Source organism: Cottoperca gobio, chromosome 1 (genome assembly GCF_900634415.1).
Source record: "Cottoperca gobio chromosome 1, fCotGob3.1, whole genome shotgun sequence".
NCBI lineage: Eukaryota > Metazoa > Chordata > Actinopteri > Perciformes > Bovichtidae > Cottoperca > Cottoperca gobio.
Window position 1 is genome coordinate 10,418,183 of NC_041355.1, and position 25,568 is coordinate 10,443,750.

The 25,568-nt window shown below is 43.3% G+C and overlaps 4 protein-coding genes across 8 annotated transcripts; 2 read left to right on the forward strand and 2 right to left on the reverse strand.

Moving 5' to 3' along the window:
• Positions 1 to 709: 709 nt before the first annotated feature.
• grhprb (glyoxylate reductase/hydroxypyruvate reductase b) lies at positions 710 to 4,406 on the forward strand. Its single transcript, XM_029433264.1, has 9 exons — positions 710 to 916; positions 1,287 to 1,420; positions 1,512 to 1,584; positions 2,066 to 2,182; positions 2,345 to 2,433; positions 2,910 to 3,014; positions 3,315 to 3,450; positions 3,902 to 4,032; positions 4,168 to 4,406. Exons 1-9 carry the CDS (start codon positions 744 to 746, stop codon positions 4,287 to 4,289), a joined length of 1,080 nt encoding a protein of 359 aa, XP_029289124.1. The 5' UTR covers positions 710 to 743; the 3' UTR covers positions 4,290 to 4,406.
• A 105-nt stretch (positions 4,407 to 4,511) lies between these two features.
• Positions 4,512 to 13,318, reverse strand: zbtb5 (zinc finger and BTB domain containing 5). Of its 5 annotated transcripts, none has more exons than XM_029433251.1 (4): positions 13,252 to 13,318; positions 11,764 to 11,977; positions 10,735 to 11,577; positions 4,512 to 9,419 (listed from the first exon to the last, which is right to left on the reverse strand). In XM_029433251.1, the coding sequence occupies exons 2-4, from the start codon at positions 11,971 to 11,973 to the stop codon at positions 8,280 to 8,282; spliced, it is 2,193 nt and encodes a 730-aa protein (XP_029289111.1). In that variant the 5' UTR covers positions 11,974 to 11,977; positions 13,252 to 13,318; the 3' UTR covers positions 4,512 to 8,279. The 5 variants fall into 5 exon arrangements, with proteins under 5 accessions (XP_029289111.1, XP_029289082.1, XP_029289096.1 ...); XM_029433222.1 differs by having other exon boundaries at positions 13,282 to 13,317; XM_029433236.1 differs by lacking the exon at positions 13,252 to 13,318 and adding an exon at positions 12,925 to 13,204.
• Positions 13,319 to 14,150: 832 nt separating this feature from the next.
• On the forward strand, positions 14,151 to 17,150 carry polr1e (RNA polymerase I subunit E). Its single transcript, XM_029436120.1, has 11 exons — positions 14,151 to 14,310; positions 14,654 to 14,757; positions 14,856 to 14,932; positions 15,026 to 15,167; positions 15,271 to 15,415; positions 15,573 to 15,683; positions 15,807 to 15,903; positions 16,011 to 16,141; positions 16,226 to 16,307; positions 16,486 to 16,617; positions 16,877 to 17,150. The coding sequence occupies exons 1-11, from the start codon at positions 14,235 to 14,237 to the stop codon at positions 17,040 to 17,042; spliced, it is 1,263 nt and encodes a 420-aa protein (XP_029291980.1). The 5' UTR covers positions 14,151 to 14,234; the 3' UTR covers positions 17,043 to 17,150.
• fbxo10 (F-box protein 10) lies at positions 17,085 to 23,605 on the reverse strand. Its single transcript, XM_029436108.1, is given in 12 exon segments — positions 17,085 to 18,259; positions 18,552 to 18,739; positions 18,826 to 19,136; positions 19,228 to 19,578; positions 19,707 to 19,859; positions 19,953 to 20,023; positions 20,353 to 20,489; positions 20,983 to 21,132; positions 21,346 to 21,624; positions 21,626 to 22,168; positions 22,342 to 22,976; positions 23,382 to 23,605. Coding segments are annotated over 11 exon segments (2,949 nt in total). The 5' UTR covers positions 22,927 to 22,976; positions 23,382 to 23,605; the 3' UTR covers positions 17,085 to 18,078.
• Positions 23,606 to 25,568: the final 1,963 nt, after the last annotated feature.

A 25,568-nucleotide genomic window follows, 5' to 3' on the forward strand; every position in this document is an offset into this window, starting at 1 on the left:
GGAAAACAATGTGTGTAACTTACCTGTTACTATGTACACATTAATGGCTGTAATAGAGGTTTGAAACTAGGACAGAAAAGGTTGGTAGTTCCTATAAAACATTTTCTGGTTGATGAGCCTTGGTATTTTTGAACAGTTTGGATGTGTTATTGCCTCCTCCAGCCAGCATTTAACAGGTAGTGATACAGTCTGAGGAAATGTATTTAGTTGCAATATTATTTTGAATTAATTTCAATGTATAAAACTCAAATTGTGAAAAATAAAGACAGATTGCTGAACCAGTCTCAACCAGACTGACAGAGAAACTACTTTGAAGAAACAAAGGTCAACAGCCGAGTGAAACATTTACATTCTACTGACTCCCATTCTGGGGGATGAATTAGAAAAACACACATCTCCTCTGCTTGTATAACAGTTTAATTTGGGTCTGTGTGTTTGTTAGTGTGTTTGTAAGGGTGAGAGAAAGAGAGAAAAAATAAAGAAATGTGTGTGTCTTTGTTAATCCTTAAGCAGCTCAAAGATTTGACTCAGTGATTTTGTGTTTAGTTAGTCTGTGACAGGCAGTATCCCTTAACTTTAGACTTGAGAGACATCCTCCCTCTAATCATATTGGTCAAAGACACATAGAGGAACCTCCCCTTGAACTAGAGCCAACATTATGCACATTCACACAACAGGCTCTGCACTTCAAAGTACTACTGTCATCATCGGACACCTGCCCACAGATTTACTCTCACCTGGCAATGTGGTGCAGTCGTATGGCACTGCGTCGGCTCCAGCGGATCGCTGTTACTCCTTTGAATATTGCTGGGGGTCTAACAAGCAACGTGCAGAGGGAGATGTCAACCCTGCCACGGGTGTATGTCACCCGACAGATCCCACCCGAGGGCCTGAAGCGTCTCCGTGAATCTGGACAGTGAGTCATAGTGCCCCGTTAAGTCACTTAATGTAAATGTGTTTTTTTTTTACATAGAATCTTGTATGACCAATTATGTCATGTAGCTGATTTGACTGTAATACCTTTTTTGAAAGGTCATGTTTTATAAAGTTCATCATTTACTTTGAGTAAACAGGACTGTTTGCCCAAAGGTTAGTCAGATAAGACTCGCCTAAAGGGTATTTCATCACAGCAGAGTTGAAGAAATGTGCCATTATTTCTTTGAAAAACCTGCGGTATATGTGATATAGCTTTAGATACTATATCTAAGTGTGAGCTTCTCTTACGCGTATAATTAAGAAAGCATTGATTTGATTTGGATCTTCAGCGATGGTTTCTGTATTCCCAGGGTGCAGTTTGAGCTGTGGGACTCCGATGACGTCCCCGTGCCCAGGAAGGAGCTGCTGCAGAAGGTCAAAGGTGTCGATGGTCTGGTCTGCGTGCTGACAGAGAAGATTGATGTCGAGTTGTTGGATGCTGCAGGTCAGTTTTGAGTCAGTTTAATTATGTAAGCAATGAAAACCCTCTCAAATACACGTGTTCATGTATGGTAATGTTTGGCGTACTCCTGCAGGTCCAAACCTGAAGGTTCTCAGCACTATGTCAGTGGGTTTTGATCATCTCTCTTTGGAGGAGTTGAAGAAAAGGTGATTCTTATCTTTTTATTTCCTTAAAGGAATACTTCAACCCCAGAATGACCATCTTATATTAATTACTTGAAACGTGTTACCTTGAATTCTTGAAGAAAACGTTGTTTTTCTCACATGCCTCCACGATGAACGAAAAATCAAAAAACAGAGAGACGTCTTGATGAATTGAAGTAAATGGGGAACAGCAGAACTATATCACATTACAAACTCTCACACACCTCGTGCAGTACAATCCAAGTGTCATTTATCCAGTTGTATGTGCACTTCTTCCCACTTCCACGTAAACAGTCCCACGCGTTTTCTTCTCGATTTCAAGCTAACACGAAGTGAGTAATTGAAATGCAAATGATCATTTCAGGGGTGAAGTCAAAAGTGTTGATTTGTGTGTACAGTATTCTTGTGTGTCTGCCATCACCTGGTGATAGACGTGTATAACATTGCGTGTAATGTTTGTGTGTGTTTTCCTCTTTTTCCCCAGAGGGATCCGTGTGGGTTACACCCCTGATGTTCTGACAGATGCTGTCGCTGAGCTGACTGTGGCTCTGCTGCTCACTACCTCCAGGAGGCTCATAGAGGCCACACATGAAGCCAAGACGTAATGCTACAAACACGCTCACACCTTTTTGGGTCAGAGGTTAAAGTCTCTCTCTCTGCTCTGTGTACTCTCTCAGTATATATTGACATGTATGTTATCTCTCTCTCTGTCTCTCTCGCTCTCTCTCTCTCTCTCTCTCTCTCCCTCTCTCTCTTGTGTCAGTGGTGGCTGGGGCACATGGAGAACTCTGTGGCTGTGTGGACACGAGCTGGCCAACAGCACTGTGGGTATCCTAGGTTTGGGGAGGATTGGTGAGCATGCCTAAACATCACACTGCCATTTCAATAAATCTTATTTGAATTTTTATTGAAATGTGTTTATTAAGAAGTAAGAAATCTGACATTTTTCTCACATGTTAAATTATTTCAACCCTTAAACAATCGCCTGGACACCCTCCCACATGCAAATTACACTTCCTTGAATGACAGATTGAGAAAAGAAAACGGGGATACAGAGTGGTATTGATCATGATTAAATGTCTATCGAAGTTAGGGAGTTAATATCGGAGAGAAAGGGGTAGTACTGGGAAATATTCCCAGACTGTGTGCTTGATTTGTTCTAAGTGTAGAAAAGACATTAAATCTTTTAACCAAGAAGTTGTGCCAGGGGGGGGTTTAACACTCTTCCAATGTAACAGTCAATGACGTTTGGCTATGTAAGTAACAAACGCGACAATGTCAGCCTGGTATTTGATAAACCTGCCTTTAACAGGTATATGTGCTTTCAGGTGTGGCTATCGCTGAGCGTCTGGCACCTTTTAAAGTAAAGAAGTTCATTTACGCAGACGTGGCCCCGAGGCCTGAGCTGGCCAGTGTCATCAATGCAGAGTATGGTAAGGATTATAGATTTGTGGTCACTAAAATGTCTCATGCCAGCATTTTATTTTGATATAATCAATGCACAATGGATACACTGTCAACAAGGTGGATGGTGGAGGGGTTTAATGGCAATTTACTGCACTGGGTCGTCAAAGAGACCTTTGACATCCTGATCTCAGATACACTCAATATTGTATTGTATTGTACACTCAATACATTGTTATTTTATGGAAATGAAATTAGATGTAACAAAAATTTGCAGTCAGCATTTTATTTTAATGTGATACCATCAATGGCACTGTCTCTGGGTGTAGTCTCTTTCGACGAGCTGGCAAAGCAGTCAGATTTCCTGGCTGTGTGCTGTGCGTTAACGCCGGAAACAAAGGAGATCTGCAACAAAGACCTCTTCTCCAAGATGAAGAATACCTCCATCTTCATCAACACAAGCAGGTACCCTTATCGTAAACAAGAACACACAGTGGGCCTCATGTAGCATCGATCTCCGTGTCATGTAACACTCTGACACAAACCCAAGAATTGGAGAGAGCAGAAGAAGAACTTCAGCTGTAGTGAAATTGAGGTACTGTTAAATAAATGAAGGTGATTTTGCTGAGCGTCAGTACGGGTGTTACAGGAAAATCAATGGACGGCCAAAGCATCTATTTGTAAGCCACAAAACATCGGTGAATCCCAGAAATCTGAATAAACAAATTGCACAAATAGGTTGTAATGTGTTCTTATATCGCTTCCTGCATGAGGCCCATTGAATCACATATTTCACAAAGTGCCGTGTAATGAAATACTTGACTATGATGCCAATTGTTTCCCCTAATCTGGCTATGAGTGCAGTATCTGTTGCTTTTCTTGTCTTTCTATAATTCTGGTCTTCCTGTTGTGTCAGAGGGGGTGTGGTGAACCAGGAAGACCTGTATGAGGCTCTGTCCGCTGGGCAGATTGCAGGAGCCGGGTTAGATGTAACCGTTCCTGAGCCCCTGCCCACAAACCACCCGCTCTTTAGCCTCAAAAACTGTGGTGAGTCTCTCGGACTTATTATTGCTTAAACTGCCTTTAAAAATAGTCGTTTGTCAAGGAACACTGTTAAAGCCAATTTATCATCACTGAGTTCAATTCTCACTGCCTAACATTTGTCTTTCTCTCCTCTCACAGTGATTCTCCCACATATTGCTAGTGCCTCTTATACTACCCGTAACGCCATGTCTGTCATGGCAGCAAACAACCTCCTGCTCGGCCTGCGGGGGGCGCCGATGATCAAAGAACTTAAACTGTAAGAAAAAAACTAATTCCACTCCGGTTGATTATTGGACCATTAGTTTACTTATGTACCTAATTATTCTTTAGATGACAATAAAAGCACACATTTAAGATTGTATTGCTTCCTTATTTGCTAACATTTTTATCTTCAGTCATCTCAACATGTAAATTGATATTTGTCTGATTCTTGTGTAGCGTCTGTGCTATTTCATAAAGATGTCACCTGCAACAAAACTGAATTTCATTGTTTTTTTTTTTTTTAATTCAGTCCATACAACAACTGAACATACTGTACAATCTCAACAGTAAAGAGACACACATTTAGTCCTCATGGTTACATTATGTTAGGTATACAGAAAACACACAAATACATCAGATTTGGCATATAAACAAAAGCCCAGCTTTTCAAGCTAGAGGGCATAAGGCAGTGACTTTCATAATCAATTTAGGCCTTTTATGTATTTTAACATTTTTGGCATATTCATAAATGGGGTAATAGTCAGTGCAATTTTGCAGATTCACATTAACCGTTTATGAAACAGCTTTAGAAGACAGCACCATAATAATCCTTAACAGGCAACTGTGTGGACGCCATTTTCATGGACTACGTCTCTCCTTCACCAAATACAACTCTGTATTCCTCTTCGCAGAGGAGGCTGAATGCGAGCGACTAAGCAACACAGAGCAACACATTTGAGATTTAACCATCAGTTATCTTTTTTTTTTTAAATTCTGCAACCAAGCTTCAACAACTTTACTTCCATGGTGTCAAGAATTACAGAGAGACCGGCAGGTCAGCTTATGTTCACAGGGAGACACTTCCTACAAGGCAATTACTCTTCTCAAGTAAAAAGTCAACATTAACAACGGTGTCAAATAAAAATGTTGTACGGGCTAACAGTGTATTGAACAGTATACAGTGTACAGAATAATAAGGTGCCAACTAGAAATTGAAGCATTGACAGTGTAGGTGACACAATACAGCAAGCAAGAACGTAAACAAAAAAGGCAAACATGTATTATTTTTTTCTTTTTGGTTCACTAAAACAGAACTCTACAACACTGCATCAACACTGATTTCAATTAACCAACCGTGTACCAATGAAGCTGCTCTCCTTTACAACCCGCAGGAAGTAAGGCATCTGAAACTGGCTTGATGTAAAAGATAAAAATCCTTTATATGATTTTATGAGCTGCAAATTGAGATTCCTTCTCAGCGTTATCTTATGCTAATCAATTAAAAAGGTTGTCAAACTTACAGTATATGAGAAGTTTAAGTTGCAATTTGAAATTAACGTAATTACATAGATAAAAAGAGCTGCTGAAACATAAAACAATGACAGGAAGCCCTGTATTTTCTGAAATTTCCCAATGTGTATTTGCATCTCCAATCACCAGAAATGCCACAATGGTCGTGTAAAGAGGGGGGGGGGGGGAATCTGGAGCTGGTGGAGTTGGATAATTTCAATACAGCAAAGTTTTCACATATTTCAACATTCCAGTAAACATATTAGTTCTAAAAAAATGATTTGTCTAAGTGCTTTTGTACAGATGCAACATTAAATGTATGAAGAGACACTGATATCAAGTACAGTAGCAAACAAACACACAATGTTTAGTTCTTTTGTCTCTCCTCCAAGAGAAAAATGATGAAACCAACCACAAATGTGCAATATTTACATTTCTAAAGCCCTTTTCAAACACGCGCTGGACTCAGCAAAGTGAAGTTTTCTTCAGACGACTGCCTCTCAGCACAACTTCATTACCCTTTTAATGGACGCACATACTGTACACACAAGAACACCAGCGACCGTGGAACATTTTCTGATGTGTGGACGGTCAGTAAACTTGTTGACCACAGCTGAAAGTTCTGTGGCCGTTCCCAGTCAGTAAGCAATAAGGAGGGAAAGTCTCGAAATGACACATTTGAAAATCCCCAAAAATGTGCAGGTTTTGCACATCATGACACAAAATAAGGTGCATTTACGGCGCATTTTCCTGTTGTTATCTAGGTATTAAAATGTCATTATAATGCAATACTATATGAATAATAGTTTTCTCACAAAGAAAGGCCCAGTGAATGCAGATGCGTTTCCTTCCTTGTAATACAAAGATGGTGAAAGTTGACACTTTTCTCTCCCTCATTGCTCCTCTAGACAATGAAACTTAATTCTACGGTTAATAGCTCTGCCTGGCGAGCGCTAATTGGGGCAAGAGGTTGATCAGAGCAATTCAATGTTTCCCCAATCCTCCAAAACTTCAGATATGCACGTTTGTAGTCACAGGAAGTGAGACGGTCCCATCAGTGCAAAGGGACTTATTCTTAAATTTAACAAAGCTCAGCAACACTTCTGATGATGGCAATTCAAAGGCGCTTGGACTGAAAGGCAACAACAGAGGTCAAAACATTTGACCCGACTTGGTGGTGGATTAGCATGAACATCCATTATCAGCTATTGAGAAATGTTCTTTTGTGTTGCTCCCGTCCTGGTCGACAAGGTCAATCGCATCAACTTTCATCACTACAGTAAATTAAGAATCAAGTTTATAATACTTGGAAGACGGTTTTCCCTGCATACCAACAACAGGGTAAGAAAACCCACTAAAGGTTGAGTTCAGCATCACCTCAGCCTGCCTCACAGGATTCAATCCAGTTCTGTTGACCTTTTTGAACAGTAGAGTATCATGAGCACACAACCATCAGCAGCTCTTAGTACTAACAGTCTTTATATCTGGCGCCCAATCCGAGTCAGTCTACATGACTCCCCTTGCACAGAGTCAGACTCATCAGTCTGATGTGGGACGTTTTATAAATGTGCAATGTAAAAACTACTCGTAAGCACAGTCATTTACACGATGTTTGTTATTAATGTTGACGCTGCCTCTCATCTGCAGTAGTCGTAGTATTAGGGAGTCAAATTTGCTTCAACAAGCGTACTACAAACTATAGATGTTCAGCATTTAGGGATCCCCTCAGCAGATAAATGTCACTTAAAAAGGACCAGTGTGTCGGATTTATTGGCATCTAGTGGTGAGGTTGCAGACTGTCCACATTTTGTTTTGTTTCTTTGAAACGCTTTTTTTATTTTTTCGCTAAATAAGTATCATCCTCCATTTGTTCCTATTCTTCGTCTTCCAAACCATTCGTACCGTCCAACCGGGTGGTGATGGCCTAGTGGTACGCCTTCCAAACAAAACACTAGAAGGTCGGGAGTTCAGTACCAGGCTGCCACCATTGTACCCCTGAGCAAGGTACTTAACCCTGAGTTGCTCCAGGGAGACTGTCCCTGTACTTAGTTCACTGTAAGTCGCTCTGGATAAGAGCGTCTGCTAAATGACCTGTAATGTAATGTAACGTCCAAATCAGGCGGCCGCTTCAACGTAAAAAAAAAAAGGCAAAAGGTCTTCTCTGGAGCCAGCGTTTGGTTTGTCCGTTCTCAGCTACTGCGACAGGACGGACTCCGTGGAACGAAAAGACAACGATTCTTAGTTTCAGGTGATAATAACTAATGCAAACATAAGAATGAATATTATATTCAATTTCTGCCAATACATCCCCATAAATCTTACACACTGGTCCTTTAACAAAATGATTTTTAAAAAAGCAAATTGGCCCACATCATATTATGCAAACATGGGCTGCATGATTTGACACCGATAGAAAATCCTCATGCTTACAACAGGGGAGCATACAGTGCATCTAAGGTTCTCTATGATGAAGCCATAGCAAGAAACGTGGCACCTTTACATGTCCTGCACCCCTATAATCTTCTACAGGTTAAATGTCTTTACATTAAAACAAACTTGACAGTGTTGGAAAAGATACGATTACTTTATTATCCCTATCTTTGGTCTGTCGTCAGGACAGCACAGCTGATCAGAGCTGGCTGCTCAGTCACAGCTTCGGAAAAATCGAAACATTTTTGAGACTTTGAATTCAGCCCATCACTGATTCCTAATGTGTTCATCCGGTCGCACCGCTCCACTTTGATGCCGTGACCTCAGTCCTACAGCATGGCATTGGACATGTTATTGTTCTGCCAGCGCAAACAGGTGGTCTTGCAATGCTTGTACAGGTGGGAGGATTGGCTGAAGCGCTTTCCACACTTGAGACATGCGTAGGGTTTCTCTCCTGTGTGGACGCGGATGTGTTTTTTGCAGTCCGTCAGAGTGAGGAAGGTTTTGCAGCAGATTTTACAGGCGTATTTCCGAGCTCCCTCCACCACCAAGACATTATGCTCCGACAGAGCCTTCTTGCACTTGGACAGGACGTCTGCTGAAGCTCGGGTCAGCTGAGGGGGAAGAGAGGTGGGCCTGCCATTATTCATTTCATATCCACCTCTCTCGTTTAAAAGCAGAGGACTTGTCAGACTTGAGGAGGAAGAGGCAGCATCCTGGAGAACACCACCCACTCCTTCTCCTCCTCCTCCCAAGCCGGTGGTCATTTTCGGAGCAATACGTCTGTAACCTGGATAACCCAGAGCAGCAGCAGTCACTCCCCCTGCTCCTTGTGAGGGTCGCCCCAGGGAGTGAAGCCCTAGACTAGAGTGTTGGAAGTCCAAACAAAAGGGATCTATTCCTCCACGCCCTCCACTACCACTTCCTCTATGGTTCCCTAAACCATCATGCAGGGGGCGTAGGAAGAGAGAATCGGCTTGTAGGTTGTCTCCAAAACCGTTGCGACTCTCGCCACTGAGCGGACCTACCTTCAGGAGAGAGGAAGAGGCAGAGCCAGATGGCCCAGCAGCTTCCTGTCTGAGCAGGAAGTGATGTGCCACTGCATCGGCAGTTGTTGTGTTGGGGACGTCATCCTCTGCAGCAACCAAACCTGCGCCGGAAGTTCCGAAATGCTTAGGGTTGAGAAAACTAGAAATACTAAAACCAGCTTTGCCACCCAGTCCGCTGTTACACCCAAAACCTCCTCCGACTCCGGCGCCTCCTCCCATGCTGCTCTTGAGGAGCATCTGGGAGCTGGACTGCAGCAGAGAGTCAGAGCTGGGTTGGGGTTCAGAGGTGAAGCTGCGGTCACTGCTCTCTGGGCTCAGCTCCGCCTTCTCCTCCTGGCCTCCGGGCTCAGCCAGCGATGTCACGTCGCTAATTTCATCAGTTGGCTCAGGCGAACTTAACGGCTCCCGTTTAACCACCACCTACAGTATGTTGAGCACAGGAGGAGTTTCATCTTTATATTGATTTACATTTTTTAGATAGGAGATAAACTAGAGCAGCAACTAAATGTTTTTGAGAGTCAGAGTTCAGTAAAAGCAGGTTTGTTCTTTAAGAACCCTTCTAACTAAAAACTGTCTGTTCTTCAACTTTCCGATAAATGTCACACCTGGCGGGTGTATCGCTCAGGTACCAAAGCAGTGCAGTGTTGACATATTTATTATGTTGTTATGCATGTTATGCGTGTTATGTACACACTGTGTAGAGTATTGAGGACTCCTATTAACTGTTACACCACCGAACGGCATGCTGGGTACAGCTTGCTCTCCATTGCTTGCTACAGTACATGCAAGAACAGACAAAGAAAGACCAGAGAGCAGAGATCTACGGGATAAATGAGACTTTAGACTTGGTGGCTGTATTACTGAGGCGCCAAGAACATGCACGTTTTGAAGGGGCAGTGCACTAGTTTAGTTAACAAGCTACCAAACGTGATTCATCTTTCTGTTTAGAGCGGTTTGGATTATGATTTTAATTTAGTTTCATATTTATTCTCTATTATGCACCCAATATCTTACATTCTGTAAAAGAAGAGAAAATCTTCAGTAAAGAGATCAAATTAAATGAATGAATTTTGTAATACCTTGCAATTTGTAAGTCTTAATTGTAAAAGAATAGAACAGATGTTAAATGATAATAACATAATCTAAATAAATGTGCAGTTTAAATATGTTCAACATATCTTCATGATGTCTCGATGATTTACTGAGAGGTTTGAGAGCATTTTTATTTTTCAGATTGTATGGAGGAAAATCCTCACACTGTGAAAGCTGCCTCAGGGTCTTTACATCTTTACATCTTTACATCTTTACATCGCCTTCTTGGAGATTATCCTCTGTTGCACCAGACAGTGAAGCATCACCGACATTAGAATATGCCATGATCCATCTCTGACTGGCATGTCTCCATGACTGCTTCCCATCTGAGTCACAGACTGCTTTGCTTTGGCAAGATGTTTTTTTTAAGCACCTAAGTTCATGCCAAACCTTTTCCGTTACAGTACAGCGCTGCTCTTATGACGTAATTGGCAGCTGTACTACGTATCATATTCTAATTTGATCACCACTATGCATCTACTTGTTACTTGTTAAGTTTGGTGAATCTGACTTCAAACACACGTACAAGCAAACCTCATTAAAAGAATATATATATAAAAAAAAAATATATATAAAAATATTAAGGCTTATTTATTTATGTTATTTACTTTGTCACAACAACAAATGAAACAAAAAACTTTACCTTCAGTTCCTGTTCTTCTGCCTCCTCCTCTGTCCCTGATTTGATCTTCACCCCTCCTCTGTTGACCTTGTGGTCCTGGTCTTCCATGTCCTCCTCCTTCCTCACCCCTCCCTGCATTCTCCCCATTTCCCCCCCTTCACAATGTCCACTATCCGACTGGCTGGGCATCTGTGGATCATCTTGGGACACCCCTACTAAGCCAGTGATTGCGGCATCCAATTTGGATTCATCCCCCATCTTGTGGGAGTCCGGGGAGAGTAGTGCTCCTTCCTCGCGCTCTGTGTTCACCCCTTCTTCTCCCAACAGCCCCAGGTTAGGGGCAGAGGGGCGCTGCCTCTGCCTGGGTCTCTCGTCCGACAGGCTTAGGGCCATGGAGGGCTTGCGTTTGTGGAAGCGTCGGATTGGGAAGGAGGCTCTCTGTTCGACCACTCTACTGCCAACTACATTTCCGACTCCTTCCTCCTCCATCCCACCCAAAGCAGAGCTCACCAAGCTCAGCCCCAGCTGCTGCAGGAGGAAGGAGCGCTGCAACTTTGACGTGGCAGCGTTTGCTGCAAGGTTAGCATTAGCTGCTAGAGTAGGGTTCACTGCTATATCTGCTACTTGCTGCTGCTGCCTGTGCCTCTGCTGCTCTTGCTGAGGGTGGTGATGGGCGAGTCTGTCGGAAGAGGGCGACATGGGCAGGGTGCGTGTGGTCAGGTAGTGTTTGCAGGCCTTCACTACATTGTTGAGGTGCAGATGTGAGGCTGCAAGGAGGATATCCATGACGTTGCTCTCCCCCAGCATCAGCGTTGAAGTGTACATCATGTCCACCAGAGCAGCAAAAGCTTCTGCTGTCACCACCTGCAAGTATACAGGAAGTTACTTTATCTCTATTTGAAAGAGTAGCAACAGAGTTTAAAATATAGCTGGAGTGTTTACTGAATTACTATCTGCTATTATTATTATCATCTGAAGTTGACGAGTCACCCACTTCAAACATTAATGTAATTACAGCCCTTCTTGACACAATATCATTAAGAGTCTAACCTCGCTGTCCAGCTGGATCATGTTCATGCTCGAATCTCCTTCTGCCACTGTAAACAGGGCTCTGAAGTGGGTGCTGCAGGCTGCCAGCACCGAGCGGTGGGCCTTGAAGTGTCTGCTGCCCACCACGATGACACAGTCGCACAACTGACCGTGGACACGCTGATAGTTGAGCTGCTGGAAGATCTGTTCAAAGTGGCCTGGGAAATCCATGGCCCTAAAGACAAAAGGCAGGAACATGTTAAAGGCAGATAAATGGGAAGAGGAAAAATCTAATGTTAACATTACAACAAAACATTTATTGACAGCAGTTTTGATTGTTAATTACATCATTTGTAGACAAACAATGCCAAACATAAACTGCAAATGATGCCACCATCCTCTCTAGATTGATGGTAGGGCCATTTGAGGAAAATCACATTTGATCTCTGGGAAACTGAACATTTCTTGATTGCTCGGGTATCTATCCACAAATTATCTGATAATGAAAATATGTTGTAGCTTTAGAAAAGTATAAAGACGATGGTCGCCCAGGACACACGGAAGTAAAGATGGAGTGTTTTTTTTCTGCCAGTTTTGTTTGAGAAGGTGTTGAAAATGTTACCGTGACAAAATAACCAAAAACTGTGACAGGGTGAAAGGCATTATGCTGAGGTCCAACAGATACAGAGGGCCTACAACTATTCCAGTGAGGTTATTAATTAACGTGCACCCAGAGCAATGTTTTACAGTTTGTTGAAAATGCTATGAAATAACTTGCACTTTAGCTAGTGTTACTATTAACTGCAGCTTAAGGCACGAGGTTAACGTGAGAAACGCAATGACAACACAGCAGCTAACGTTACAGAGCATGGCCGCGGTGTAACGTTAATAACATTAACGTTAGAGATTAGAGGGCTAGCAAGTCTAACACATGACCAGTTAGCTAACGGTAGTTAAAGTAACTAGCTAAATTAGCATATAATTAGCTATTGTTATGACGGTGAGATGAGAGAGCCAGTAATAAGTTAACTAACATTACCTTGAAATTCCCGAAAGCGTACGTAACGTTAACAAGAGGCAGAAACAAGAGGCCCTGGCGAGAAACTGACAAGGCTAAAGTTAGCTGGCAGTTGACCAGCAAATTGCCTGTTAGCTACAACAGAAGCAGTAGCATACAGTCACCTGGCTGGACCACTTGTTTGTATCGAAGCAGCTTTTTCTCCATCAAACGTAACGTTAGCTGGCTGACATTTCTGCTGCTACATCCCACGTCTCATTTGGTCCCACAGTTTACTCGCATTCAATGGTTTAGCTGTGGGGGCGAAAGCTGCCAGTGATGTGCGCTCACGGTGACCGTTTGTCTCGAGCAGCTGGACCCGTCTGTCAGTGTCACCCCCCCCCCCCCCAGCTACAGTCAGTTAATAAAAACTACCGTTAATGAGACAGATACTGATTGTCAATCACTATACGGGTCCTACATGTGTGTTATAATTTATAATACTGTATTACACTCAGACGGGTTTTCCCCAGCAGACTCACAGGGTGGCGCTGTGCTGCTTCACTTCCATGCCCATGACCTCGCCGAGGTGAAGGGCTGCAGTTATACTATTCACCACAAGGTGTCGCTGTTGCATGCGCTGAGCCTGTCTATCCAAAGACTATAGACAGTGTCAAGATGTTTACCCTTTCATCCTATGATTTCCCCCTGTGACAATACTGATACTGTCTTCTATAAGCGTTAAGCAGTTGTGGAAAAAGTACTCAGATATTTAACTTAAGTAAAAGTAGCAAATCTAGAGTGCAGAAATACTGCAAACACTAAAAGTATTCTAATATGAATACTAGTATTTATAAAAATTATTATTCAATGGAAACACAAAAGCTTTTTTAAATTACAGCAGCTAATGGAACAAATTTAAGAAAGTGGTTTGATAAAATTAAATTACATCAATTATATTATAATTCATAGAACAACAATAAAGTTACACGGTTTATTTACAACACTGGGTTGCACAATTAAATCTAAGTTGTAGCCCCTACACATGATACACACACACGTAGACCATACATACAATATATTTAAAATGTAATAGAATAAAATAAATAAAACAATATATAGAGTTAATTATATACAATTCAGTACATACATATAATGTACAGCTGTTGAGCTGGCAATATAGTTAGCTAAATTAGCCTGATTTGACCACCAATTTCCAAAATACTGTGCACATGCACTGCCATACATCAATTTCACCATTATCTAACATTTTCAAAACTATTGGTTGAAATAGCTCCAACAGATAGGAAAGCCGACACTGTCAATTGCTTATTTACTTGTTGGCCATTACTCCTAATACTTGATTTAAAATTGAAGAATACATATACGTTTTCAGTTGTCCTTCTGGGCGAATGTGCCAGTTCTGTACCTCGGCCTGAACGAGATCTAGGCGAACACGGAAGTACAAAGTAGTGAAGTCTCTTGCATCAAACTCATGACAACAACTATGGCTGCCTCCTGCTCGTTGGTGTGTTGTGAAGAGGAGAGAGACTCCGACAAAGCTGTTATTGGTGACTGTCTCACATTTGTTGGTTGTCCAAATATTTATAATATTCTTATTATATATGTGTTGCAATATATGTTGGGTTGTGCTTATCTTCTCTACTTTAAACACCCGTTTGTATTGCACACGTGGGTGCTAGCAACAGGGCTAGTTGTTAAATATAGTGTTGTGTTTGCCAGAGTGGAGTCAGAGGCGTGTATGACGTAAAATGTAACAGTAGTAACCACAGAGGGAAAAAAACACATGAATTTGTTTTATCTGGGTAGTTGCTGCTTGCATTAATTAAACGTCACGTTATGTATGGCACACATGCATTGATAAGGTCCTCGTTATGTTTCTTCTACTCTCAGTCCGCTTTTCAAACGGCAGCGTCAAAAATGCAGAGAGACTGGATTTCACGATGTACAAGAACGCAGATGACAGTAATCCCAGGAAAAAAAACAGGCGGATAATGGTGAGAAAGATCAATTCAATCCTCAGTACTGTGTATTTTCACTTGTTTAGGTTGTGCTGAAGTACTTCAATGACTGTTGCTTGTGTTTTCCTGTCTAGGCTGCGGAATCAGACAGACTGTCCTATGTTGGAAATAACTTTGGAGCGGAGTCCTTGAAATGCAACAACCTTTGCAAGTAGGTTAATGAAGCCTATTTTGACAAGTGTGACTGTGGCACACCTACCACTGTAAAGAGAAGTAATAAGTGTGACGTTTGGTGTGTGTTTAGATATTATGTTGGAGTGTTGAACAGCAAGACCAGGCAAATGGAGGTGCACAGTGCTCAGCTCTTCAACATGCAACCTGTTATACCAGGAGAGATAACAGAGTCGGCAAAAACCCAGGACACTACTCTGACCTACAGAGACAAGGTACAATGATGTGTCCTGTCTTTTCTTAGAACAAAAGACTGGGCTCAAATATGAATGAACTTGTGTGTTAATGTCTTAATCTCATGTTACATTTTCTCTTTAGGTTGACTCTTTGATTGAGGCGTTTGGCACCAACAAACAGAAGAGAGCTCTGAACACCCGCAGGTTGAACCAGGTGGGAAGTGAAGCCCTGCATCAAGCAGTGGCCAAGGCTGCCAACACTGTGATTGAGGAGAAGGGTCTGGAAGGTAAGCTACATGGAGTCATGGATATGGAAGTCAGTAGTCACCTAACCGTAAAGAAATCTCAAAGAGAGGTTGGTTATTAAAGAAAGAAAAAGGTTTTGTTAACACTGAATATCTATCATTTATTCTCCCTCCCCTCCCCTCCCCCTCCCCTTCTTAGCTCTACAACAGGAAGTGGCTGAGACAGAGGCCCAGGGAGACCTGGCTCTCCACCTGCCTCCCTGCAATGCAGACGCTGACAAACCGGAGGACGTCTACCTATTTGACGATCGTATCCTTTTATTCTCTGTGTGTCAATTAGGGAATGCAAGTAGTGTAGATAGTGCAACAGATAATATAGTTGGAGGTGAATGCTGCAGCTTTATTCAAGTCATCCTTAATCGGTTATCCACAGTCCTGAGCCCAGAAGAGTTTGAGGCTTTGGAGCCGGCTGGTTCCAAGATGGCAGAACTCACCTCTGAGGAGCTGAAGAAGATGAGAGAGGACGGAGGGTAGGGCGACAAAGGGCTCACTCTTGCGTAGACATTTTTTTATTAAGCTAGATTTTGTGTCCTTTCGTTCTAATTTTATCGTTTGTACTTTTACTTTTTCATTGAAGGTGCTTGTGTGTCGTGAAGCACCTGGAGAACATGCCAGCTGCGGGTGAAGCCAGAGATAAAACCTCCCGCTGCGCCTTTTACCTTTCTATGCTCCTCAAACTGGTACAGCAGAGGAACATCACCCGCAAGTGTGAGTAATGCTGTTGGTGTTCAAAGTGACCCTACGCACGTCTCTGTGGCACAAACTAATTGTGATTTCTGTTTACACGTACAGTTGGGCAGGAGGAAGGCTGTCCTCGCATCGTTCAGAACAAACTGTTCAGAACATTCACTGTGGAGACTTTCAACAGTGGCAGGTATGATGGAACTTTTGCACTTTTCATCTGGTAAAAATATCGGCAGAGAATTTGTCTCTGGCTGTATTTTGCACCCAGATGTTTTTGTTATATCGTAACACATAAGTCTCACTAATATAATTGTTGCACTGATTTAATTGAAAATAAATTTTCTCTCACTTTTCCTCATTGCTTTTAGGGTTCAGAACATGGTGTCGACGTCAATGCGCGCAAAATTAGCAGCTTACTGCCTGGCCCTGCAGCTGCACATGAGTCACATGACTGGTGACCTCACATTACTGCACCGTGACCTGGGAATCACCGAGGCCAAGTAAGAACAAAACGCCAAGTCTGCATTTGTATAGGAAACTAGTATGTGGGAATGTGTGTCGTTGTGTTGCAGTATGTTCCACAAGTGCATTAAATGAGATATTAAGAACGTAATGTGACCCGTCTTTAAATAAGTGGATAGGAAGAGAGATACACATTATTATTATTATTATTATTATTATTATTAAACTGTCAATATGAGATGATTTAGAAGAACTCTGCAAGTACACAGTAACTGATGTGTTTGTGTCTTCCTACAGGATGGTTGACATTGCAAAGTCAATGGGACTGACTCTAATTAAACTGCCCCGGGGGAAGAGTGAGGATGCTGGGCTGCAAGACACAAACAGGCAGGCTGCGCTTGTTCTACCTCTGGTCAAATATGAACAGTCCATGGAGAGACGGAAACGCAAGAAAATGCACTGAAGATCAAGATAATAGTTGGATAGAGCGGGAGGACGGCAAGAATTGGAAATGTCACAAACGAGAACTGTTTATTTTGTAGACAAATAAAGTGGTGAACTTTGAGTTGTACATGATATCGTTACTTATTGCTTACTGTGCAAGATACAAAAAAAAAAGCAGAGGAATGAGCTGTAAACAAATTCTAGATGACAGAAAGCATCTAGCGTACAGTTAAAAACATAGGCACATTTGTAGACAGCACATATTGCACACTGAATATAATGTTTCCTTCTATAACTGGCAAAGTACCAGGTGAGTCTGTGTGTCACTGCGCAGTGTGTTGATAGTATCTGGAATGATAACTTGTCCTTCACTGAATTTATTTCATGAAGTCAAAGAAAGCTGAGGTGCATCACATTTTAAAAACATGGAGGACATGATACAAAAACACTCACCAGGAGACGGCTCTGTGCAAGAGGCAGAAGCGTTAAGTTTGGCTTTGTTTTTTTCTGCCTTTATGCATATACAGCTCACACTACGACGACTCCTTCCCTAGCTACAATCATTGACTGAATTAAAAAGTCCAACAAGGCACAGCTTTACTTTGTAGCTTTGAAGCTGGCATCTCTGAAGCCTTTGACTCCCGCTAGGATTTATAAAAATGTGCACTTCCCAACCAGTGAGTCTCCGAAGCGAACTTGACGAAACGAACAAAAGTCTACAGCAGGTCTGCACGTGAATCTGAACGTGAATCTGAACGTAAAAGAACACTATAAGTTAAAGCTTTGTATGGAAACGTTTTTTTTTACGATGTAGGATGATGACAATGTTTGAATGTTTTGTACTCCAGTTTCATGATGAGTGCACTGGCATTTAACCATACAGTTACAAAAATGTTATGCCACCTCAACGTACAGGAAGGTGGGTGGCCTCCTTCAGTGGTTATACTCGGAGCAGCCTCTTTGTTACTAGACCTCAACGGGAGGGCATCGTTTTGGAATGTCTTCTCTCACAATTATACACCAGTTCGTATTCTCTTCTAAATGCTTGCCAGCATTCACAGGATGGAGCAGAACATACTGCCATTGTGGCAACCACTTTCTACAGTGGCGCTGATCCTGGTCGTCATGGAAATCGCAAGTCTGGAAGGATATTGGGATGCGGAGAGGCCAGAAGGGGAGCTGGCCAGCGGGCGCGGTGGAGGGTTTTCCAAAACCCAGGCAGGAGCAGATGTACAGCTACAAAATGCAGAGAGATAGAAAGTGAGACTCTCAGACAACATTCATACAACACCAGGAGCAGTGCAGATGTTAGACCTGTTTAACTCTTTACAGTGAGCTTTTAGAGATTTTTTTAAATTGAAAAGCAATTTGGTGAACCTAAGCAGTAAAGCGGTGCTGAAACTCTTGATGAAGCTCCATAAAGCCGAGGAGAGCTGCAGGTTCAGGTGATATTTCTCATCACTATGAGCGCAGACAGCAAAGCCACTGATGTTCTCTGAATCTCTCGCACTTCCTGTTGCCTAGTTACCTGTTATTATGCCTTAGAACACTGTTGTTGCGCAACACACAGCTCTCATTGCCAGGATCCATATGTAGAAGTGCCTTTTTGTTTCCAGGGTGACCCTGGAACAAGATATTGTCATGGACAACGCCTTTTACTGGCCCCAGGACAGCAACGCCGCAGCCCTGTGCTGGTTGGACACGATTGCGCATTACCTAGAGAAAGATGTATGTAAGTGATGAGTTTATATTTCATTAAGAAGCTACAGTATGTACAGTGTTGGAGAAGTAGTCCATCTCACCTTGATGTCAGCACTGCCGGAGACCTGGATCCCATATCCAAGGTTCCCAACGACATCATTCTCCAAAATCTGCCCGTTACCACTGAAACTGACACCATGGCTGCAGTTTTTATAGACGCCGTTACCGCGAAGCTCCACTCGGCAGTCTTTCTCCACCGTAACACCACCTCGACCATTTTCAAGAATGCAGTTTGTAACCAGTCGGGTCAGCTGACTGCTCTGCAGCACAGCTATGCCAGTGCCACGGTTACTGTTTACGAGGTTAGAAAAAACATTCAGGGGCTCGCTGCTCTTCACGTACAGACCAACCGCTACAGAGAGAGACGGAAAGATGGAGAGAGCATTAGAGACAGGAAGCGAGGGCACTTAATACGACGTAATACTCAACAGGTCTTTTAATACCTCCATTGTAGCTCATGCAGTTGCTCTCCACCAAGGCCACACTGATGGAACGACGGGCAGAGTGGCGCTCGTCCTCGCTGTCCAGATCACTCTCCCATGCAAACAGTTCCCCCTCTTCATTTAAGTTCTCCTGCCCTTCTCTCCCTTCTCCTTCTACCCCCCTCCTTTCCCCGCTGTCTGCGTCTCCACCAATCCCTTCCTGCCCTGGCCAGTTTCCCTCCCTGGCCTCGATGTTCTCTGGGTCTTTCCTGCAGAACACTGCCAGCCCATACATACAGTTATGGGTGATGTGGTTTCCCAGGAGCTGCGGGAGGCTGGACGACATAACCCACACACCACAGCCTTTGTTACCTGAGGGAACAAGAGGAAGAGGAGACATTAAACATCTGTGCCATGGTTGGTAAAGATGAGATCAAAAGGTGAGCGGTTATGTCAAGATAAATGTATGATGCTGCCATCATCAGGAGGAAATGACATACAGTACACATGATTTCCCTCAATAAGTCCGCGGCCTCTCTCTCCCACCACGACGCCGTCTGAGTAGCCAGAACAGATGTAGTTGTTCCTCAGGATGGGGTCACCTCCTCTGCGGATGTCCACACCCCCCCACTGGTTCTCTTTGATCACATTCTCTGGAATGTCACAAATGGTGATTTTACTTGCTGTAAGTGGGGGGAATCAATGGGAGGGGGGGAATTAAGAATGCTTTTGGGAAATGTCTTCACCTGTTATCATCCCTCTGCCATTCTCGTTTATAGCAATCCCTGCGGCCTGGCCCTGGAAGATGTGATTCCCACTGAGAGAGAGAGTGACGAGAAGGAGGTTCAGACTCTATGTGTTGGTCCATGCAGACACACTAGAGGAGGCTTGTTTGTTTATGTCAGTGACTGCACCCCTGGCTGGCATCACACCTGCTTATATCACACTTTTACTGTAAAATGTTATCTATAGCAGCGGTCACAGTGATCGTGAATGATTGAGTGAAATGATCAAGCCACACAACACCAGACGTTTTGCATTTGAAAGGAAGAGGTCGTATGAAGACAATGAACGAGACCCAAGCAGTGGGAACAGTGAAGACTACACATTCGTGTGCAAGTTAGCCGTTTGTGGAGTCCCACCTACCTGACCACAGGATTCCCGCTGAAGAGAATATACACGCCCGCTTCCTTATTGTTGTAGATCTGGTTGCTCCGAATTGAACCTTTTCCATTGCCAAGGACAACAACCCCTGAACGCAAACCACTGTGTATTTTGTTGCACTGTGGAAAGAAAGAGAGAAAATGTACCTACTGAGAGCTTTGTTTGTGCTTCATAAATGTCCACTCAGCATCCTTGTTGTTATACGGACACCTCTTTTATTGCACGCTCGTACTCGTCACTATGAGAGGTATTTGACATGCTGTGAAGTTATTGATAAGATGTAAAGGGCAAAGGTGCATTGCAGAATCGGGACCTCAAAAAAAAACGAGTCTGTAGAATCGAGTTTGATTTTGTTGTAGGAAGAAGAGATCACCGGTTGCTCTGTACTCAACCGGAGATCAAAAATGTGTTGGGTGATTTTTGGAAAATAGGGAAAAAAACAGGTCTAAAGAGCTACAGCAGTTGAAACATGTTGGCATTTTAATTATTTAGCCACTACAATAAAAAAAGCTCTGGGAAAATCTAATAAGTGGACATTGTGTTATTTTGTCAAATGTGCATATTGTTAGTTTTTCTCCCCTTGACTTCAATAGAAAGTGGAACAACAATTACCACAATGATGGGGTTAGCCCCTTTTCGGATGTCCAGCCCCGCCTCCCCATTCGAGTGGATGTTGTTCTCGGCGATGAGGCCCTGAGCAGAGAGGCGCAGGAACACACCCGATGCACGACACTCACACACTTCATTTCTCAGCATCACTATCTGAGGGAGGTAAGAGAGAACGAGAGGGAGCTCAAGTAACACTCAGAACAGGAAACTGCTGCTTAATTACTCATGATCTGAGCTACTTCCTTAACTTGATACACGACTCAACAAAGCCTGTTAAAGTCATCAAACAAATTACATTTAAATGTGTTAAGATACATTCAAGAGACACTCCATGAGTCTGAAGAACGTTATTATGATCGTATTTACTGTGGCGTTCTGGATGCAGCGGACAGCATAGTTCAGCCCACGGAAAACATTGCCCTCCAGACGAGCTTGTCCGCAATTAGACACATGCACGCCACCCTTCCCTTCCCTGAAGAGGCAGCGTCTGAGGATACAGCCAAGGGTGGAGGCGACCAACATCTGAGCCTCTGGGTCCCTGTCTAGTTCCTGCTGAAAGGTCAGGGTTTCAGGGGTCACAGATGGTGGATCCACCCCGGCTAGTGGCAGAGAGCCATCTGGCCGGGGCTTGAGCAAATGGGATAGGACCATGATGGTCACAAGGGATTTTGTAATCCAATATAAATGGGTTTTTGGTGTTAGTTCCTCCTCCATCTCGGTTCTCCTCCTCTCCCTCGCTGCGGTCGCCATCACTCCAGACATCTTCAATCACTGTGCCCTGACACCCTGCATCCACCCCATTCCTCCTCTGCCAGTCTTCTATGCTCAAATGCTCCTTTTTAACATTAGCACCTGGAGGTTGATGGCCACCAGTGGAGCCAGCCGGAGGGCCTCTGGGAGGGGTATTATTCCCAGATGCGCCACATGATGGGAACGTCCTGGCCAGGGCCGCCAAGTGTTTACAAGCCCAGTTTCCTTCTGACACTGGAGGACCTTCAACTGTCACAGAAGCTGTGTCACTTCCCGAGAAGTCACAGCTGTCCATCAAACTGAGGACAACGCCCTTCAAGTGGGCAGAGCTGCCCTGTGAGAAGGAGCAGAAGCGAGCCTGGCAGGATCCTGGTCCACGTATTTGCAACTGAGCCCCCTCAAAGTTGCAGTTATCTAGTTGAACGTGTCCCCATGACGTCTAGAGCGAAGAAAGGAGAGAAAGGTGACTGGAGTGAGACAGATTCATCAAGAAACAAACAAAAATAATTAGACCTGATTTTAAGATATTTAGGGTGTGCAGACTGTGTTATTTTAAACACTTAATGAGAAATTGCTTTATCAGGAAACCATCATGACAAGCTGTTACTTCACCTTGTAGACCACAGTGGAGAACCAGGGTGTCATGAACACCAGATTACACAGCCGAGCAGTAGGGCACTGCTGCTCCATACACACCAGGAGGGCCACCTCGCCCAATCGACCCAGCCCCACCAGCTCCACAGGCACCTTCAGTGCCAATTCAGCCTGCTCCTCATACACCCCTGGATGGAGAACTACACGGTCATATGGCCCCACCACTCCGAGAGCCCCGCGTAGGGTCTCAAACTCACATCCAGACCCCACGTGCCAAACCCTGCGGTCTTTCCGACGGCGGAAAAAGAGGAGGCAGGCAGAGGACTGGAGCTCTGGCCCGTTTTGAGTCCAGGTGCGGGTCGACAGGGCGTGCTGCTTAAGGGCCTCTCTCCAGGACGGGGGCTCCTGGTGGGGCTGACTGGGCCAGTTGGGATGTCGGCACTCAGGGCAGCCTAAGCAGAGTTGTCTCCAGCGGGTGTTGTCTAGTGAGAGGATGAGCTCCCGCCAGGCACGGCACACCTGGCAGCAGCGGCCCAGGTCAGGGAGCGGAAGATATGCCAAGATAACCCTCCACAGCTCCACGGGGAGGCTGCCCACCTCCATGGCAGCAGAGACACACACCGGCTGAGGAGCACCGTGACTGGAGGGGGGGACTGGAAACAGTCAGACACACGCACGCGCAGTTAAAGCAAGAGGAAACCGCTAGGGCCAATCGTTATACAACAACAATAAACAAATGAGCTCATAAAAGATCACACAGATACATATTCAATGCTACAGTGGCCCGCTATTACTATAACTAGCTAAACTGTGTAATTATAGCGGAAAAACAACACGTAGCAAACTAGACATGATGGACATGACGCCGTGAGTTTGTCACGTTATTTTTATTTACGTGACTAATATCTTCACGTAGGCCTGAAAAATTAACCAATGTTTAAAGTTTGCTCGGACCAATGACGGTTAGCTAGCGAGGTAACTTAACGTGAGTTATTCCTAAACCTTGCGTAACTGACGGTGGCCACAACATCAACAAGCATCAAAAATTAAAGCCTTACCTTTCACCAGTTTGCCATAGTTACATGAATCAACACATGTCTGTTGAATATTTAGTGCAGCTATCTTTCTTGCGTTAACGTTGCATGTTGGGTTTCTCCTCACTGCTTCCACAGTTCATAACAATCCATGATGACTGCAGATGTGCCATCGAAATGGAGTTCAGACGATTGCTTCCAGTTTACGGCAAGAAACAACAGAGAGCTACTCCATCTTCCGCTTCCCAAAAGTGGGCGTTAACCTTATAAGAGACTGCTGTTACATCCTTGTTAAACACTTAAAGTGTCAGCTCAGCTACTGCAGTCACAACACTCAAACACTTTGGTCTAAATATCCCAATTCCTTTACTGTCTTATAAGTTAGATCCTCAACTTGCAGAACAATGCTGTGGCCAAGCTCACACTCCTTGTCAAATCATTACTAGCTAATACACCATAAGATGACTGTCTATCCTTACATACTTAAAGTATTGTTAGATGTGCTATCATTTCATTATTACAATAAAAGTAACCGTTTTCTAAAGGATATTATGCATATTTTTGCCATTCAGCCTTATTGTTTTCTTTCAGATTATACAGAAATTAATTTTATTTTAAACAACCAGACGCAATTTGCATATTTAAAAAAACAAACAAGACAAATGTGGGAACTTTGTCACTACTTTTTTATTTGCATACTATTTTCGCTCAAAAAATACGAGTTAAACAATATTAAGTAAGTATATATATACATGAACAATGGACATGGATTCTGAGAGTGTTGTGTTATCATATGTGATAAAGTTATCTTTATTAAAGCGAGTCATAGTTTTCCTGCCTTTGTGCAATCTTCTTTGTGCAAATATCTTTTGCTGTAGGCCTACTCTCTTTCATTTATCAACAGACGACATGATAAAAGTTTGTTTAGTTATAGTGCTTCGCTGCGGCACAAACAGTATGTATTTCTACTTATATATTTGTATGACTGCAAAATAAATATATTTCTCTTACAGGATGGATTTGGCAAGGCACTGAAGCATGCAGGAGACCAGCTGGCAGCAGCTTTTACAGCCCAGTGGTGTCCACCATGCAACATGACCAGACCCAGCTTCAAAGTAGGTTTTTTACTTGCAGCTGTAGCCCAAATGTTTACTTACCACTTTACTTGACTTCTTCTGATTAGGTTTTGAAAGGCTACTTATCGTATGCAGGCAAGCGTTAATAACAGGCAGGTGGGAACCACAGGCAGACAGATCCATACAACTCAGGCAGAGACAAAGGAGGGAAAATGGGCTGGTACAAATACTACAAAGCAGATGACACCTGTTTGCAGGCCCACCTGTTCCCCATTCAGGTGTCAGGTGATGGGGAATCACAGGAACAATGGGATAAATGCAGGACATGTGGGAGTGTCTGGATCTGAAATTAGAGTCAGTGCCAGGCAAAGAAAGAAAGCAGACATGGATTAAGAACTGGCTGACGCTGTGACCGTTGTGACACAGTGTAGGCCTGTTTCACACAGGATATATGCAAATCTTGTTTCATCAACAGTTTTCAAGTTTCCTTTTCTGCAACAATTGAACAAAGTAGGTGCTCTTTGAAGCTGTTGCTTGAATCAGCACACCCCTGGTTTCACTCATCCTAACCATTGCTTTTTTGATTTCCACTTCCAATTTGAATCATATGAATTTGTAAATATGTACAAAATGGTGGTCTGACATAAATAAGTTAAGGCAAGTGTGGAATGAGTATTAAGCTAGTTATATTGACCTTTGCACTATATAAATGAACATTTTCAAGATCAGAACATTGCATCGATGGTATGACTTTATGATTCCATCTATTTGTGTCATGTTTTGAATAGCTGGGTCAGAAACAGCACTATCGTGTTGTTGTCGTCTCACTTTTCAATTACTGTAAATAGGTACAATTGTAGCCAACCTTTTTCTTGGAAATGATACAACGAAAGACTGCTTAACTTTGCTGTAATGTTGCACTAAAATCCTGCAATGTCAGCAACGTCAGCAGCTAATTTAGGAGTGCAATTTACAGCCACAAAAAAGCTAAAGGCTAAAGTCCTGATAGTGTGCACCTTTGTCCACGAGGTGGCGATGTCCTTCCTCTGAGAATTCAATCTGACTGCTGCCTACATGTCACAACCCAAGAAACACTGTTTGAAATGTTGTTTTTCAAATTGTATTTTTAAGACCT

Coding starts and splice junctions, on each gene's coding strand:
- grhprb (XM_029433264.1), top strand. CDS start 744: ATGTGGTGCAGTCGTATGGCACTGCGTCGGCTCCAGCGGATCGCTGTT. Junction 3,015..3,314: donor TGTCATCAATGCAGAGTATG/GTAAGGATTATA, acceptor CTCTGGGTGTAG/TCTCTTTCGACGAGCTGGCA. Junction 3,451..3,901: donor ATCTTCATCAACACAAGCAG/GTACCCTTATCG, acceptor CTGTTGTGTCAG/AGGGGGTGTGGTGAACCAGG.
- zbtb5 (XM_029433222.1), bottom strand. CDS start 13,316: ATGGGCATGGAAGTGAAGCAGCACAGCGCCACCCT. Junction 11,578..11,763: donor TGATCCAGCTGGACAGCGAG/GTTAGACTCTTA, acceptor GTATACTTGCAG/GTGGTGACAGCAGAAGCTTT. Junction 9,420..10,734: donor CAGAAGAACAGGAACTGAAG/GTAAAGTTTTTT, acceptor AACATACTGTAG/GTGGTGGTTAAACGGGAGCC.
- polr1e (XM_029436120.1), top strand. CDS start 14,235: ATGACAACAACTATGGCTGCCTCCTGCTCGTTGGTGTGTTGTGAAGAG. Junction 16,142..16,225: donor GAGGAACATCACCCGCAAGT/GTGAGTAATGCT, acceptor TTACACGTACAG/TTGGGCAGGAGGAAGGCTGT. Junction 16,618..16,876: donor CTGGGAATCACCGAGGCCAA/GTAAGAACAAAA, acceptor GTCTTCCTACAG/GATGGTTGACATTGCAAAGT.